Here is an 18,264-nt window from a genome sequence, read left to right as displayed (position 1 = left end):
CTTGTGGTAAAAGCGTTCACTGATCACGCCTCACGTACGACTTTGAATCCTCAGCTTGCTTAAATGTGTCAAAACCATTTCTGGGTGTCCTTGAGATAGACACTGCTGGACTAGTGGTAACTTAGTTTCACACATGAGTACTGACTTGTCAGTTTACTGGCCCTTTGAGAGATTGGGTGAGTTTAGTTTTACACCGCACTCAGCAATGTTCCAGCTATGTAGGGGCTGTCTGTCAGTAATCGAGTCTGTATATTCAGGGTAAGTGGCTGTTGGAAGTTTTGGGTACACATTTGGTGGATCATTTTTATGGTTTCTTTAACATTGTGTTAGTGAATCAGATTGGGCAAACTTGGGATATATATATATATATATATCACGGGGTGGACTGCTACGGTTGAGCAGACATCGGTGCTGTTTTTGACCGCGGCTGCTATATGAGAGTGGTCTGTAAATAATCGAGTCTGGACCAGACAATCTAGTAATTCACATCATGAGCATCGTTCCACGCAAACAGGATTCGATGATATGTGTCAACCATGTCGAGTCTGACCACCCCATCCTGTTAGTTGCCTCCTACAGATGGCTGCTGAAGATAAACTCTAACCCTGATCATCACGGATATTTACCTAACGTCATGACGTCATTTACACCCAGGTCCAAACAGAGATACAAATGAAGACAATACAAGATACAAGAAGATGACTCTCCGGGAACATTGTTTCTGTTCTTAATGGGGTTTTCCCATGTTGTGCTGCAAAGCGGCAGAAAACACATCTCACTCACTTTATCATACTGAGCGCGGTAAGTGAACAGGATGCATTGCGCTACTTTTCCAGAGGCTCTGTATGTAAACCTATTAATGTATACATAGGCTGAGTTAGATTCATTACAAGCTACCTATATTCCCTGTGCATCATTCAGTCATTTAGACGAGAGTATATTGTCACAAACTGGTGTCGTCCATGTTTATATTTGCTGGAGAGTTGCTAAAAGCGGCGTAAAACTAAAGTCACTTACTATAGTTCCTTCTCATTGGTATTGTCGGGGTCACAAAGTCATAAATCAGTTGAAGATAAGCAACGATGAACGGTGAGAGGTCTTGGATGGGTGACCGTGTTTGGCAGCTTGATGCTGAGAGTTTCTCGGACTTCTAAGCACAACTAAGCACATGTAATACACGTGGTCTCACCACAGGCAAGTAAGTTTGTTCAAAATTGGCTCTGTTCACCCAGCAGAAAATGGGTACCCGGTGGGATAACAATGAACTTTAATGGACTTGCTATAACTAAGCAACTATAAATACAGACAAACTATTGCTATGAAAGTTATATCTACTTGAGGCTACTGTGCTACTGTTATGACTTGCTATAACTAAGCAACTATAAATACAGACAAACTATTGCTATGAAAGTTATATCTACTTGAGGCTACTGTGCTACTGTTATGCATTGAAAGATATTATATTCCTGTCCTCAAATAAATATAAGATATTTTTCTTGTGTTTTTGTTTAGACCATTCCATTATAATGTGCAGGTAATAGGTAGTAGCTGTTCTGTTCATTGAACCTTAAATGTTATTGTTATAAGGGGTCTGCTAACTGTCTGTCTGCGTGATGGGAGGACACCGGATAAACCATGGGCCATTAACCCTCTAGCGCCTCACAGCCAGCTTGGTTTATCTGGGGTAATAATAATTTGATTGTAGCCCCTTGAGTGTGTCCCTCCGTCGTGCGGAATCCAGCGCATTACAAATGTCTTATTATTGCTTGGCTGAAGTCCTGTATCTCCGAAATGCGTTAAAATGGAATTAAAATGGAATTGGTGACTTCAAAAATTGTCGTATGGGGATACGTCAAGATCCGGTGCAGTAATACAGACGCCACGGCGTTACCTAGCAACCACCATGTACGTTAAAAATTAATCACTTGGTTCGTGTTCCGAGTGTTTACCGCTGTTGTTTATAAACAATCTCAGTCCGCTGAACCTAAAACGACCTTACTCGCAAGGCGTGGCACTCCTAAACACCTCTGCAAACCCATGTCCCTGTGAATAGCCCCCTAACATTAATCGTCAAAACATTTCCTCTATCGGTAACTCAAAATGTCACTTTTGCTCTGCCCAGTGGTCAAACAGGACGACTGTTTCGCAAGAAAGCCTGTTATTGATTGCTTCGTCGAGCTGAATTGACGCTGTGACGTCACGGCGTACAGGTAAATTTACTTCCAGGTGTGCAGTAGAACGTTAGCTGTTGCTTGTCAAGGTTGATAGTCAACAAGCTTCATACCCAGGTAAGTCGGATAATTACATGATGTCACTCATTTAAAACTAGAGGGACAGGTACAAACAGGTCACAACATAGGAAAACAACACAGTTTAATATTTGTAGGTCATCTCAAGTTGGGAGCAGCGTGTCGGCTTACCTTGAGTCTGTATCAGGTAGGAACATTCAGGTCATTTCTTTCTCAGGAAAGACTTATGTTTTCAAAATTATGATTTGATTTTCTTTTCTAAACGTGGGGGTATTGTGGTAGTATTTTAACCGGATGCGAAAGAGACTGCGGACAGGGTGGGGAGACTCACAGTTGGCTTTACCGCTATTCAGAACAAGGACACAAACACTCTTTTCTGTTCACCTTTGTACCTTATGGAAAATACATTTTCTTAAGAAATACAATTTTTTAACCTATGCATATTACTCCACGTGTGTTCATATATGCATGGCTGAAATGTTTGGGGGACTTTTCGACATTAGAGTTTGCTGTAATATTGTGAGAATTGACTTTTAACGGCCTGGTTGTTTTGAAAAGTCCATAATGGCGTCCGCGCTAACATGTTATCCCTCGATTATATCTACCCGTGACGTCGATGAGGCAAACATGCCGTCCACCCGGGACAAATGGAGGTTTGGTAGTTGATGTGACACGATCGACCACAGCTCACTGCCACACGCCAGGATATGGGACTTTACTTCCAGTTGCCCCGACTCGTTATTGAGCGACAAGGAATACCCTGCGGGGAGTTTCTTTGGCAGTCTTGACAGATTCTTTGACGCCAAAGTACAATGTTTGATAAGTACAAGATCATATTGATGTCAGATAACAATACTGGTGGCCGAGGCTGTCATAATATGGGTTTACATTTCACATCCTTTATGTCACGGGATGAACATTTTGTCTTTGGCTACTTAGAAATTTAAACTGTGTTAGTGTTTTTGACAGTTGAGTATGTAGACAGAAGGGTTATTTTTATCAAACATTGAACGATAAAATCATGATGATGCGTTGCGTGTTTGACGAGGTACATTGAGAGGTATCACATTACAGCTTGCTCAGTGTTTGACGAGGTACATTGAGAGGTATCACACGGAAGCTTGCTCAGTGTTTGACGAGGTACATTGAGAGGTATCACATTACAGCTTGCTCAGTGTTTAACGAGGTACATTGAGAGGTATCACACGGAAGCTTGCTCAGTGTTTGACGAGGTACATTGAGAGGTATCACATTACAGCTTGCTCAGTGTTTGACGAGGTACATTGAGAGGTATCACATTACAGCTTGCTCAGTGTTTGACGAGGTATATTGAGAGGTATCACATTACAGCTTGCTCAGTGTTTGACGAGGTATATTGAGAGGTATCACATTACAGCTTGCTCAGTGTTTGACGAGGTACATTGAGAGGTATCACATTACAGCTTGCTCAGTGTTTGACGAGGTATATTGAGAGGTATCACATTACAGCTTGCTCAGTGTTTGACGAGGTACATTGAGAGGTATCACACTGAAGCTTGCTCAGTGTTTGACGAGGTACATTGAGAGGTATCACATTAAAGCTTGCTCAGTGTTTGACGAGGTACGTTGAGAGGTATCACATTGTAGCTTGAGGTACATTGAGGGGTATCACACTGTAGCTTGCTCAGTGTTTGGTGAGACACACTGACACACATGCTCGGTGTTTTGCAAGCCACATTGATTGTTATTATTTTGCGGATATGCTTAATGTTATGGCGAGGATGAGAGCGTATAAGCCATGGGATATGGAATGTAGTTCACAAACCGTTGTTGTTAGTGTTCAGCATGAGATGTGGGTGTTCGTATGTTCACCCCAACAATAATGTGTTGAAGTGTTCGCTAAGGGTAGTGTGAGGTGAGGATCTTTATCATGTTTATCACGAGGAGCGTGTGTTGGGGTGTTCTCCATGGGTTGAGTGTGCTCGGGTGTTCAACATGAGGAGAGGGTGTTGGGATGTACACCATGAGTAGAGGGTGTTGTGTTTACTATGTGTAGAGGGTGTTAGGGTGTTCTCCATGTGTAGAGGGTGTTGGGGTGTTCACCGTCAGTAGAGGGTGTTGGGTGTTCACCATGAGTAGAGGGTGTTGGGGTGTTTACCATGAGGAGACGGTTTCGGGTGTACACCATGAGTAAAGGGTGTTGGGGTGTTCACCGAGAGGAGAGGGTGTTTGGGGTGTTTACCACGAGGAGAGGGTTTTGGGGTGTTCACCATGAGTATAGGGTGTTGTGTTCACCATGTGTAGAGGGTGTTAGAGTGTTCTCCATGTGAAGAGGGTGTTGGAGTGTTCACCGTGAATAGAGGGTGTTGGGGTGTTCACCACGAGAGGTTGTTGGTATGAGGTTGATGGAGGGCTATTGATGTAGTAAAGTAAGGTAGGAGGATATACATCTATGGAGACGAGGATTCGTTGCTATCTTTTCCAGGAGGTTGGTGTTGTCACAAATGTGACCTACTTTTCCAAATCAGTCCCACGCAGTGCATAAAAGATTTTCCGACCTTTCAGGAAGGTTTGTTCATAAACAATGTTCTTATCGGTACTTATCTGAAGTGAGGTGTGGTTGAAAGGCTTACCGTGTTTTACCAACATCGCGTCATGGAATGTGTGTTTCCACTGGTGAGGGATTGGGTATGCCTTCACTCTGAGATTATAGAAACAGCAGGCCTCCCCTCAGCTGGCGCTGACAGCCCTGACTGGGATGTGTATCAGATAACACACCCAACCTGCTCTCTCTGATACGTAAATATGTATTTGACGGATGTATGAACACTGCACATTTGTCCCGAAGTACAGTAAAGCACTTGCAGGAAAAAACTGTAACTTTCTCCTAAGTAATAAACTTTTAGTTCCACACATCTTCAGGAAAACCCCAGCAGTAACACTCTTTTCAGCCAAATCCCAATCAGTAACATCCTTTAGTAACATGTTTTAAGTAATATTCAGTAACATCATTAAGTTACAGGTTTAAGTAAACTTCAGTAACATCCTTCAGCAACAGGTTTTATGTAACCTTCAGGACCATCCTCTAGTAACATAATATAAGTAACCGTTAGTAACAGCATTAGTAACCTTTAGTACCATCTTCAGTAACAGTTTGTTATTAACCTTCAGGAACATCCTTCGATAACAGGTTATAAATAACCTCCAGTAACAGGTTATAAGTAAATTTCAGTACCACCTTCAGCAACAGGTTATATGTAGCCTTCAAGAAAATCCTTCAGTGACAGGTTTTTGAGTAACCTTTAGTAATATCCTTTAGTAACCGATTTTAAGTCGCCTTCAGTAACACCCTTCAGTGACAGGTTTTAAATAACCTTGAGGAACATCCTTCAGCAATAGCTTATAAGTAACGTTCAGCAACATCTTTCAGTAACAGATTATAAATAACCTTTAGTAACGGGTTATAGGTACTCTTCAGTACCACCTTCAGGTTTTAAGTAACCTTCAGTAACATCCTTCAGCGGCAGACTTCATATGATTAATACACTATCATCATCTTCGGCAACAGGCCTATTCTAGGTATTGTTCATGATCTAATTGCACTTGGTCCAGGTAAATACCTTGAAAATACACACAACTGATTTCTGCTATTTTGCCTTACAACGTAGTTAAACTTGACACCTACTAACCCGAACAACTTGTATTCAGTATCCACTTATCGCAGGAAATCATCACAATAAATTAATGTTATGGGATCACATGACCAATCACTCTCGAGGAATATTGAAAAACACCAATTTCCCCGATTACTCATGCAGCAAATGGCGGGTAATGCATTGTAACCGGTTTCCCTTTACCGATACTCAACGTTTAACACAGTTGGATTGTCCACATATCTAGCCGAGGCGGGGAAGTTGATAATGCATTACAATCCTGGCTGATAAACCCGTGAACAGTATCCCAACAGAATATTTGTCTAATATTGATTTGTATAATTGCGCGGTGTTATCACCCATGTCCAACATATGTTACATGGCTTGAATGACTCAGAGAGGTGGGCCTTCTGTCAGTACATTAACTTGCTGACTCGGGTGAATGTGAGAATGTGCCCTTGTTACCCTCGTCTCGAACACGATAGGGATCATGAACATTTCGACTTATCCGGACTTGGTGATAAGCAGCCGGTAATACGAACCATGTCGCCTTAACGCCTGGGCTTGCTAGGCAGTCGTGAGTGAGTGAGTTTGGTTTCAAGCCGCTTTTAGCGATATTCCAATATCATGGCATACACCAAGAAATGGACAGGTAGTTGCCTAAGGGCTAGACGAGCATGGTTCATTGCTGATCTTTATCTCGTGACTTGCTATCTATAAATAATACTATACATCCGCTTCATTCAGACGGGTAAAGCGGATGTAACAGTCGACACGACTTGTGTGTTCGTTAGCCCAGTGGTTGAAGTGTTTGCTGTTTACGACTCAAACTCCATGTTCAGTAGTCGTGACGGTTAAATCCATCGTGTTTCTTAACTGTTTGCTGTGTAGATAACTATTTCTGGTCAAACAAATACCCTTCAAAAGCGAAAAATGTAGGGGATACTCGGAAATAATTGAAAACTTTCAATACTGTAAAAAAAACTAAATAAAAAATTTAAAAAATAAAAATAGAACATAAAAAAACTTTCTAGTATACGTATATAATTATAAATATCGACACAGGAACCCGTTACAACCGGAAGTGATGTATAGAACTTGATGTTCTGGCTGCCAACGATCCTGAAAGACCTTAAGGGTAATAAGAAAATAAGTGGACGTTTTCGCATTACTAGTGCGTAATACGACTATGATTTGTCAAACACTCATTCATACGATAAGACATACGAGAGCTGAACCCCTAAGAAATTACTGGAGACAGCCTCTTCTTCTCTCCTTGCAGCGCCTGCCCAAAATAACTACCTTGGTCGTTGGTGTATGACGTTGACGCCCGCGGTTCATTGCTAGTTCATACATAGACAATCAATGAAATCAAGTTAACCACACTTGTATAATAAACAGCTTCATTTAAAAGATCGGACAGATACCATGGCCCACGGAGAATAACCGACCTTTTTTGAAAGTGACATACAAATGTAATCAGAAATGGCACCTCACGCACCTGTGAGGCGCACCTGCTTGCGGTATTGTGCAAACTATAGGGTGTCTGTCGCACCGTGTTCATGCATAGTAGGGTTGGTTGTCGCCGTTAACGCTGTTCCTTGTTCACATATTTGATATTAACTTAAGATGCTGACCTACTTTTAAGAGCCTATACGTTAAGTCCGCCATATTATCATGTATGCATTATAGCATTTTTTCCTTATGCCCAAAGCGCCTGCAGTTAAAATACATTTTCCCAGGTTGTCTTCCTCTACGATGGAAGTCTTCCATGCATGACTTGATCCGTCGACACCAAGAACGCAATCACGGATCCCATTACACGACGTGTTCCCATTGAAACAGCGACGTATTGAGGTTACACGCATATGCCCCGGTATTGTTGTGTTTGCGGTAGGGACATTGTTGTACATGCTATAGGCACGGGGCCATTGTAAGAGAATATTCTGACGATACTAAACGGGTTGGGTGCTGTTTCGGGCAGTTCTCGTGTCACAGACGTACAGTCTCTGAACCATAATTTCCTTTTCCCATGGATTCTAAATGTCCCACCTCGCCCATGCTCTATTTCATTCTGCTAAAGCACACGTGAACAATCGGGTTACAACTGGCCTTCAGCTACCCATGTTTGTAAGAGGTGACTAACTGGATCGGAGGCTCAGGGTCGCTGTCTTGATAGACGCATGTCATCGCATCATAGTTGCGCACTTCGATGCCCACGCTGTTGATCACTCGTTTGTCTGGTCCAGACTCGATTACTTACAGACCGGCGCCATTATAGCTTGATTATTTCTGAGTGTGGCGTTTAACAACACACCGGCCGACAAATTTGCTGAATCGTGACCATTATGATCCAGAATGTAAACATACTTTTAACCAATAAAGAGACGACGATATACCATTTCCCTCTCACAAACGAGTTATGATGTATTGACACCATAATGGTAACTACTATAGCAAGATTAGAGTTTCAGTATCAACGCTCAAATACAACAGTGATTGCAGTAATGGTGTGTCACTTCTCGCCACAGCCGCCATGAAGCGTTGTTGTATTCACACAATGTCAAATGAACTATTTCCTTGGATTGTCAACCCTCAACACGAACATGATCTAATGAGCTTTCATGATAGTGTGTATTCACAGAACCCCCTTCCGGACCGGATCGATGTTCTCATGCAGTAGCCAGCATGATACAATATGTACACAATGAAGGGTAAACGGTGTTGTTGCATCACATGCGGTAGTGTTTGCAGCGTCGCTAACAACAATCAGCCATTGTCACGATTCGATCAGCCATAACCACGCCTATACACTGACGTCCGGATCCCCCAACGTACGCTCCCCAACTCCTTGCCGATACAGGCAGCCCTCTTCACATTAAGTGTAATGTCATACGACGTTGAGCAATTAGGGATCACGACCGAAAAAAAACCGACATGTGACTTGCCCCTCTGACGTATTGTAATACATCCTGGTGTCTACCTGCCCTACAACCCTCAAGTACTGAGTCATACCCAGTACTTAAAGATGACATAAGTGCCCAAACTTACTATATATTGATACCTCAGTGAGGTCACGTGGCCTTGTAAAAGAGCAACGGAAGAATGAAAGAGGGATTTGAAAAACCACAAAAATCATATAAAGTACAAACTTAAGTGAATATGAACCGTTTAGCATCTCGTTGGTGAGAGTATTTTCCCCTGTTTTTCTTTGTAATGTTTCCCAGAAAATCTATTTACAATACCAGGACAGAAATAGGTCACCAACGCGACTTAGGGCAGCAAGCTAAAAATAACTTATGTCGCAATCCCTTATCTTCACCAAAGCAAGAACGACTGTTCACAAATGACTAACGTTGACGTCAATGCCCACCCTGGTTCAGCTATAAGTACTACGGAGCTGGCTAAATATTTTCATTCACGATTTGCCCTGGTGAAGTTGGGCGTTAAGGAATTAACTAGCACTAGCTCCTCTGATAACATAGGTGTGTTAACAACAGGTAAGATACGTCAGATATAGCGTTGACTGGCTTGAAATCGATGTGACTGAACACTCTGCGGAGTAGATATACATTCTTTCCAGTTTCAAATGTGACATAGTTGTGTCCATGTTGTGCGGACCAACAATCGATACTTGCTATCCTTATTCGATTGATTTCTACAAAAGGTGGCTAGTATAGGACAGGTATATTTGTATATAGCGGAACTTCGACATTCCGGAATGTTTTATTTTCATCATCCCGTATTAAAGAGGTTAGCTGTATCATTTAGATTATGTAAGAGTTGGCGTGAAGATTACATTCCTGGAGAAATACTGGATCCTTGGTGTGTGTCTTGCTGGACGTCTATGTGTGTGTGTGCTTGTTGTTGTTATTGTGTGTGCTTGCGTGTGCTTGCGCGCGCGTGTGTTTGTGTGTTTGTGTGTGTGTGCTGGGTGTAGGGCGTAAACAACTACCTAAGCGGACCTGTATTTACATATCATAAGCATGTCACGGGCAGAGGAAGAACAGCACAGCTATCATGAATTTTACATGAAAAGAGTACCTTAAAGCATATGTTTATAGGATCATAATAACAGGATATCAGTGATAGCGAGCTCGTAGCACGTGTAAGTTACGTGACAGACTCCATTTGCGTGATCATTTTGTACCCACATTTTTCCATTATTCTAGTATCAGTGATCATAGTCAAGATTATTCTCAAGCAGGTAGTGTTATGTATAATCATTCAATTAGTTATTTTGTATTTTTATCATGATTGTTACCTTTCAGATTTAAAGGAAATCCCACATACAACTTCACAATGTGTCAAGGATTAGCTCGGTGTTTCCTCATCGTCTTCAATATAATCTTCTTGGTGAGTATATTACTAACACTACATTCTACCTCACATACCGTTTAAGCTTGGCGTTCACCACTCCAGCACGATTTGCTTAACTTCAAAGTAGTTAGAAACAAGATATTGTACATTAAAATTCTTGACATTCCTCCAGATGAAGCAGAGTATATCTGAGTGAAAATCTAAGATCGTGTGATTATGATAATGGCTCCAGATTATTTCGGTGTCCTCCTGTCCACGCGTGTTGATGACAATTGCCATTGCTATCAGCGTCACACGTACCCTATGTTACTGATGTTTCAGTCATAACATGAAATTTCATATCGTTAATGGTCATACATGACCTGTATTTTGAATTTATGTGGCGTTTCATTAATTCAAACGAAGAAGATTCTGTTTGAAAACTGTCTCCAATCACTATGGGCAAGGAGATTCTTCTAGTGACAGGTGTAGCCCTGATTAAAAACCGACAGGTTTCATTGTTGCTAAGCGCTACAAACATGCGGCATGGACGCCTATAGCTTTGGTATGAAGCAAACAGTCTGACTGAGATAAGACACGAGACGTTTCAGATGTTTACACTTTCGTCATGCGTTGGTCGGATTATGTTTTGCATTGAATCAACAACCTGTTCTTATAAGATATGGTCGTGCATATAAATCTGTTCGCGTCACTGCATGTTTCCTTTATTCTTGTACAATAAAAAAACCCAAAACATACTCATTCAAGTGTGAAATAAATGGATTTAGCAGCAGGAAGTACTGGTGAGTCACTTAATTCGTATGAAGACGCAGAAACCACCAGGGCTTGAAAACATTATTCTTAAAGAGCACGTTTCCACGAAAATTAACCTTTTTGCCTTCCACTTCTTCCTCATACGTAAGGTCTCAGATACGATTAAATACGGTATATACGTGTGCGGTAATGCGTCAGTTTCAATGTTCGCCTTTATCTTTCATGAAAAAAAGCCCAACTCCAATTCAAATTCCTTTTCAAACGTTATCGTTTGGGGGTCACAAACAGAAAGTTTTCCCACGACCTATGAAATAGCATCTAATTTAATATTTATTCATTTTGGAAGTACCTACACATGGGTAAGTCAAAATGGTTCTAAAATAATAGTTACATCGCCCCCAGGTATATCACCATTCCGACAGAGAGCAATTTTCTTTTTGTTTTATATTTGTAAATAATACAGCTTCACTCGCCATTTGGGTAAATTGAATGTTGGTGCCTAAACCACCCATTGACTTACTGTAGAGCTCTAAACCAATGTACCATGACTATGGAGCTCATTTGCATATGCATGATTATTTGTCTCAAGTGATAACTTGACTTTCAGTCATGTTAGCTAAACCATAAGCATTCTAACAACATAAATGTCAATAATCAGTAATAACTAAATACGGAAGTAAACGCTCATGAATATACGTTAAGCTTTTGTTTACAGATTTTCGGCGTCCTATGTCTTGGCATCGGCATCTGGGTGGTGGTTGATAAGACCCATGTGATCTCCCTGTTTCGGTACTCAAGCGACAAGGTAGACGACCTAAAGGCCTATGACGTGCCCTCGCTGCTAGAGAGTGGCGCGTACATCCTCATAGCCGTCGGAGCCCTTGTCTTTGTCATCTCCGTCTTCGGCTTCTGTGGCGCCATCAAGAAGTCCAGATGCTGCCTCATCACGGTCAGTAGTTGCCTAGTTACACTGTATGTTCCCCAGGGAACTGGAATACAAATCACATAACAAACATTATACGGACACTGTGTTCCTACCTTGGGACCCGTTCCACAAAGTGCGTTTAGCTAACTCCACTCATATAAAAAGACACCTTTGATTCGTGAACTGAACCACGTGAGCTACATGTGAGAGAAAATAATTATTAGTGTTTCAGGAAAACCTTACAAGTTTATACCATTACATAACTGTTACATTGTTTCTTCTCATTTCAGTACGGTGTCCTGGTCGGTATCATCCTGGTCATACAAGTAGCAGCTGGAATTGCTGTAGGCGTTTTCAGTAGCCAGGTGCGTCTTCATAGTTATATCTAGTCTTAGTCCTAGGTTCCTAGAGGGAAATATTCAGTTGTTACGGTTGTTGTATGTGGGTAATCTGTACAGAACATCGACCCTACACGAAATGGGAATGGGAACGAAATGAAAATTGTATTGACTGAACTCTCCTCTGTCAAATTTTGATATGATAATTTATAAGAAATATGTAAAGTAAATTTTCTCATTATTTCACTTTGAAACAAAATATTTCTCCATGATAGAATATGTATATATGTACGTTAGACTGGGTTATACAACAGTTTCGAACCTGTTCCACAGTTCGACAGCTACGCCAAGCCATTCCTGAATGAGACTATGCCAAAGAAGTACAGAGGACCGTATGACCACTCTGACGTCATCTCTCTCGCCCTGGACGCTCTCCAGGCATCGGTAGGTTGTCTAGTGAACAGGGTGAACACTTACATGTATGGGAACACAGACATGGGACCTGTCACGTGTGATGTATGCATTGTGTTTCTGTGGCCACACACATCTTAGTCACGAACTAAGAGAACGTTCATCGCGGAATGAAATGTGTAATTTTTGAAGAACCAGTTAGTTCGTATGGAAGATAGTTGTTCTAGATAACTGACGATGGTCTGTGACTAATCTTGAATTGTCAGTTTTGACCAAATGTTCTGGTGATTGACATCATGAACATACAGGCAGTTGGTGGTCTTGCATTACATAATACCGCTCACCATAAACGCCAACCATTGGAGGGGAAGAATGTATGAATATTTTGGCGAACTGACGATATAGGAATCCCTTTTGTCAGAGATATCTAAACTAACGGTTAATAGCTTAATATACAAATATTCTTCAAATGTCTGGCCTTCTTCTCTTGCTAACATAAACTCTGCACGTAGGTCAGCATATTATATTTTCACCAATAAGAGCCATTTCTATTTTAAAAGCCCTGTCCCGGATGTCTACTTCACTAGTAACTGACCACTGGGCCAGTGTATTTGTCATTGCTAATCTGAACAGGTCACGTATTTCTTTTCTTTCTACAGCAAGGATGTTGTGGTATTAATGGCCCGGATGACTTTGCCGCGTACCCTAACTTCAACAAAACATGGAAAGGTGCAAACAACGCCATGATTCCATTTACCTGCTGTCTGTCACACAAAAAGGACTCATTCCCTGGAAATATGGAGGACTACATTAGCGGCCTAGTGGACGGAGATTGTCCGAATACGAAGGCAAACAGCTACACAGAGGTATGTTACTATGGTTTCTGGAAATACACTATAGGGCAAAAGAAGGTATACACTGACAAATATATTGCCAGCGTTATCAAAACATTACTAAGCAGAAAACAGCCGCCGGAACATTACAAACATACGGAGCGAAGCATTGCAATGATAACATCATTTACAGTCATTCTGGTATTGCTGTCCTTGATCTCACAAACAGTTCATCCAAGTTTGTCATCAGAGATCCTGGTTGACAGTGATTTTGTCCCTGGTAAGACTTCGGGCTTTTCTCCCGCAGTTAGTAGACACGCCAGGATATCACTGAAATACTGTTCAGGACGGCGTCAGACAAAAGTCCCGCTTTCACGCCATTCCTGACCACTCCTGCCGGACCCCTCCTGACACTTGAGGACAATTCGTCTGCTTTCCTACCAATCCGGGGCGCTGGGGTAGCCCAGTGCTTAAAGCGATCACTCGTCACGCTAAAGGCTCGGGTTCGACTTTACACATTGGTGCAATGTGTGAAGTCAGTTTCTGGTGACACCCGCCTTGATATTGCTGGAATATTGCCAAAAGCGGCGTAAAACTAAACTCACTTACTCCTACGATTTACGAAGTTCCTCTGTCGTATATGCTGGTCTGCTACACAAGAACACCAGTATCTGCAAATGGATGGACCACTTCCTAGATCACAATTGTCATCCAGTTTCCGCATGAGATACAGGAAGGCGAATACTGTGTTTGATATCGGATAGTTTGGGAATGGTTGGAATGCGCGTTGACGCAATACAATAAAGGTACATAATAATGACGAAAACAAACCCCTGATCGGAGAGTCAAAAACTGAGAATTTCGTATACAAGTTCCAACTTCAAGTCTGAAAGCTTAAAGTGCCAATGTGTCTGTCAGCCGCTTAGTGTTCCGTTCCAATGTTTATATTCAGTTGAGCGTTTGGATTATTTACATTATTTTATGTTACAGGGTTGCTATGACAAATTGAGGGATCTGGCAAAAACCTATTTCGCCGGTGTGCTGGGCGTAGCCATCGGCGTTGCTGTATTAGAGGTAAGGATGGAGTCATTGTGCACATATCATAACCTGTATAGATAGCTGGTAGATACAATATCCTGTGTAGGTAATGGAACCTGTATAGATAGCTGGTAGATACAATATCCTGTGTAGGTAATGGAACCTGTATAGATAGCTGGTAGATACAATATCCTGTGTAGGTAATGGAACCTGTATAGATAGCTGGTAGATACAATATCCTGTGTAGGTAATGGAACCTGTATAGATAGCTGGTAGATACAATATCCTGTGTAGGTAATGGAACCTGTATAGATAGCTGGTAGATACAATATCCTGTGTAGGTAATGGAACCTGTATAGATAGCTGATAGATACAATATCCTGTGTAGGTAATGGAACCTGTATAGATAGCTGAGTGATGATCATACAGCCTGTGCAGATAATATATCCTGTGTAAATACTTAATATATAACATAACCTGTGTAGATAGTTGACAGATAATATATGCTGTAATATTACCGATGTAGATAGTGTATCCGAGATACTTCAATACTTCAGTCGGTATTGTGTCAGAATATATGTGCATGTATATAGACGACTTAATAACAATAAAACTTCCCGTATGTTATCTTGCAGCTCATCCTGATTATCGTTGCCTGCTGTATCGCAAAGAATGACCCAGACGGGAAGCTGGTGTAGATGGTCCAGGCTTGAACACAGTTCAGATGGAGGGTGGGGTGGGGGAACATCTGAATTACAGGGCACTGATCGTCAAACACGAACAACTGACTGCTGTAGGCAAGATCAGACGCCCTGTTCTTTAGCCTGAAGGGGAATGACGTTAGTGTTTGTTACGATGGTATGTTGCCATCTATTATTTCGTGAGACACTTAGTTCTTATACAGTGTTATTAGATACGGCGGTTCCTGAAACATGTATATCTGTCTATATCAGCTACCACTGTAACCATCAGTTACATGACGTTCACGATCTGTGGCCTTACAAATGTGTTGTTAGCAATATTTCTCATTGTTATAGTGTACTGTTGTCAAGGTAACTAATCACACAGTGTGACTGGTAAAGCTAGTGGCGCACAGAGACAACTACATTTGTGTCCTAGTATGATGACGAGTGAATCTCAAAACCAACTCACAGTTCTGAAGGTTTAATGGTTCCTCGCAAAACGGGATTATTCGCGATGAACATGTACTCCCACGCACAGCACAGATGAACAACATGCCATTAACAAAGAAAAAAAACCACGAGAAATGGCAATGGTGGATTCATTATAAAGATACAGTCTACCTGTTTCTTCTGAAGTGACATGCTATGTAATGATGGATGTAGTACATATTCGCCAATCAGAGATGTACAATTTGGATGAGATGTATCGAGTTTGTGATATGTTCCGAACATTAAAAACAGTAATGCGCAGCCCTTAGCTTTGCCAGCTAATCTCATTTTATAAGATCATTGTTTTACACCTGTTTATCATGCACTAAGAATTCATATATGAATGACTCATAAACGAAATTTTGTTTTTCATCGTGTGACGTAGCGGAAGTCTGCACCGGTATGTCACGTGATCTCACACTTATCGCATCCACTGAGTGCTATCATCGTATCGGAGTAATTGCCACGCCCAGCTTAACCTTGACAATGGCGGCAGTTCTCATACTTCTCGCTGTTTATACTCATCGGAGATTTAATTTTGCTACCACGGCATGCATTGTAAGGAATGTCTTCCGTTCCATGTAATAGCATAAACCATTCATAACCAGGAAAGTTTATACCGAAATACTAACACCCCAGCTGCTTGAAATGCTTCTGCTATAATGTTGTACGCCATATTTTACAGAAAGTCAGAATCAACCATTCGTATATGTTTGTCTGTCCCACAGTTACACCATACCCTATCAAAATCTCATTCACCAAGCACTGTCGAATTCCAAAGCCCTATATACAGCAAGTCTAGATTCGTCCAGTTTCACGCCCTGTCTTCCATCTCGTCGGGGCCCCTTTCCGAATTACTAACTCCGCTGTGTCGAACATGATGAAGACACCTAAGTAAATACTTCGAGTTATGCACAACTGAGAACAGGATCAACGAACAATCCACCAAAGTCAACTGTTTATTTCGCGACAACCCTTCGACATATTAAAGTTCGACTAAGGCTGCTTAACTGTAGACGGAATTACTTGTTTCTTTCAAAATTGTGCACTTGTGTGAGATTAAGTTTAAATTCAGTGTGGTGTATCTGTGATCATGTTTATAGAGAGGTCAACTCCCGATTGTGCTGAAGTTGTTATCAGAACTGTTTTAATCTCTCAATGCGGAAGGCGAGTGTGGTATCCTCATAACTTTTTCCATCAGTGAACATTCTCATTCATGTAAATATGCATTTATAGCTCAAGAGTGTCTGTCACGTGATTGCCGACTTGGAACACTGGTTCATTTTTATCGCGTTTTCGCACTCTAAAGAACAACTGTATTAAATTGCACTTATATCATTCATGTGAAAGCATATATAGTCGCACTTTAAACCCCGTCTGTGTTCGTTTAGGTTTCAGTAAAATGTGCGTTGTCTAAGTATAAAATTAAGTATAGTACCGCACACCTGTCATGTTTTTGTGACGTTACTCTGTATTTTTTATCATAGACATAATTAAGTTGTCCATAAATAATAATAAAAAAAACAACTTTATATGCAAACCATCGTCTTTGTTTCTTCTATAATTGTTCTTAATCGGTGGTGAAGATCAGGGTAGGAACTGATATTCACCAACACCTGCTTTCGTAAGAGGCGACTAACGGGACCGGGTGGTCAGACTTGGTTGACACGTGTCATCGCATCCCAGATTGAAGCTCATGATGTCAGTCACTTTATTATCTGGCCAAGACTTGATTATTTACAGACCGGTGTCATGCAGATGGAAAATTGCTGAGTTAAACAGCAAACGAACCATCTTCTTTTCTGTCACGCGATGCGGGATATAGTGGGGAGTAATTGAAAGCACACCAAGTTTGTGTTCGATGGTACCGATCGAAAACTGAAATGCCTGTGTATAAACATTTGAAAAGAATGTTATAAATATGTTTATTCTTTAAACGTTTATAGCTGCGGATAAAATGATGTCCGTTACAGGCTATAATGCCATAGTAACAAAATTCCTGTGGAAAACAGGAAATTTTGAGAGCTCCCCAAGCATGGATGAGGTGGGTTGGAAATATTTATTTGTATCTGGGATACATACAGTGGACGCCATACAGTGGATTTAGACAGACGGACAGACACACACTTAACACATATTCTGTATATTCAGGTGGGTACCTTTTCGACAACGCTGCGCTTGCTAGTACCTTTAGCTTCTGCTTGTATCATGTATACAAAGTGCCATTTTGTAACTTTATTTCGTAGTCTGTGTTAACCAGGATGAGCCGACCTTTGGATATAACAGCTTAAACTGTGCAAACAAAGGATTCGAACTCATGACTCAGTGACATCTGGCCACTAAAGGACACAACGCAGTGAGTTCTTTCGCTGCATTCAGCAACTATGTTCTGCGACAATTTCCAGCTCGGATCTCCCAGAGGTGGGATGTTATCATTTCACCAAGGAGCAGTAAGGTGCTGGTTCATTCTAATTCTGTATTCACGGTAACTCGACAAGTGAGCTTCTGCACCGAAAGGGTGAACTGCTCTCACCCTTACCTCACAAACCGTTGCCTCATGTTCACAAACAGTACAGTATTTTTCTGGAATATT

At 41.4% G+C, this 18,264-nt stretch overlaps 1 protein-coding gene across 3 annotated transcripts; it reads left to right on the top strand.

The window, feature by feature from the left end:
* Window positions 1-2,160: 2,160 nt before the first annotated feature.
* Window positions 2,161-17,219, top strand: LOC137273742 (tetraspanin-18-like). 3 transcript variants are annotated; one of them, XM_067806563.1, is made up of 8 exons: window positions 2,161-2,288; window positions 10,153-10,237; window positions 11,670-11,903; window positions 12,170-12,244; window positions 12,551-12,661; window positions 13,288-13,494; window positions 14,452-14,535; window positions 15,135-17,219. In XM_067806563.1, exons 2-8 carry the CDS (start codon window positions 10,184-10,186, stop codon window positions 15,195-15,197), a joined length of 828 nt encoding a protein of 275 aa, XP_067662664.1. In that variant the 5' UTR covers window positions 2,161-2,288; window positions 10,153-10,183; the 3' UTR covers window positions 15,198-17,219. The 3 variants fall into 3 exon arrangements, with proteins under 3 accessions (XP_067662664.1, XP_067662666.1, XP_067662665.1); XM_067806565.1 differs by lacking the exon at window positions 2,161-2,288 and adding an exon at window positions 2,314-2,436; XM_067806564.1 differs by lacking the exon at window positions 2,161-2,288 and adding an exon at window positions 9,186-9,381.
* The last annotated feature ends 1,045 nt before the right edge of the window (window positions 17,220-18,264 follow it).

This window comes from Haliotis asinina, chromosome 2 (assembly GCF_037392515.1).
Source record: "Haliotis asinina isolate JCU_RB_2024 chromosome 2, JCU_Hal_asi_v2, whole genome shotgun sequence".
NCBI lineage: Eukaryota > Metazoa > Mollusca > Gastropoda > Lepetellida > Haliotidae > Haliotis > Haliotis asinina.
This window is presented reverse-complemented; position numbering and strand designations above follow the sequence as displayed.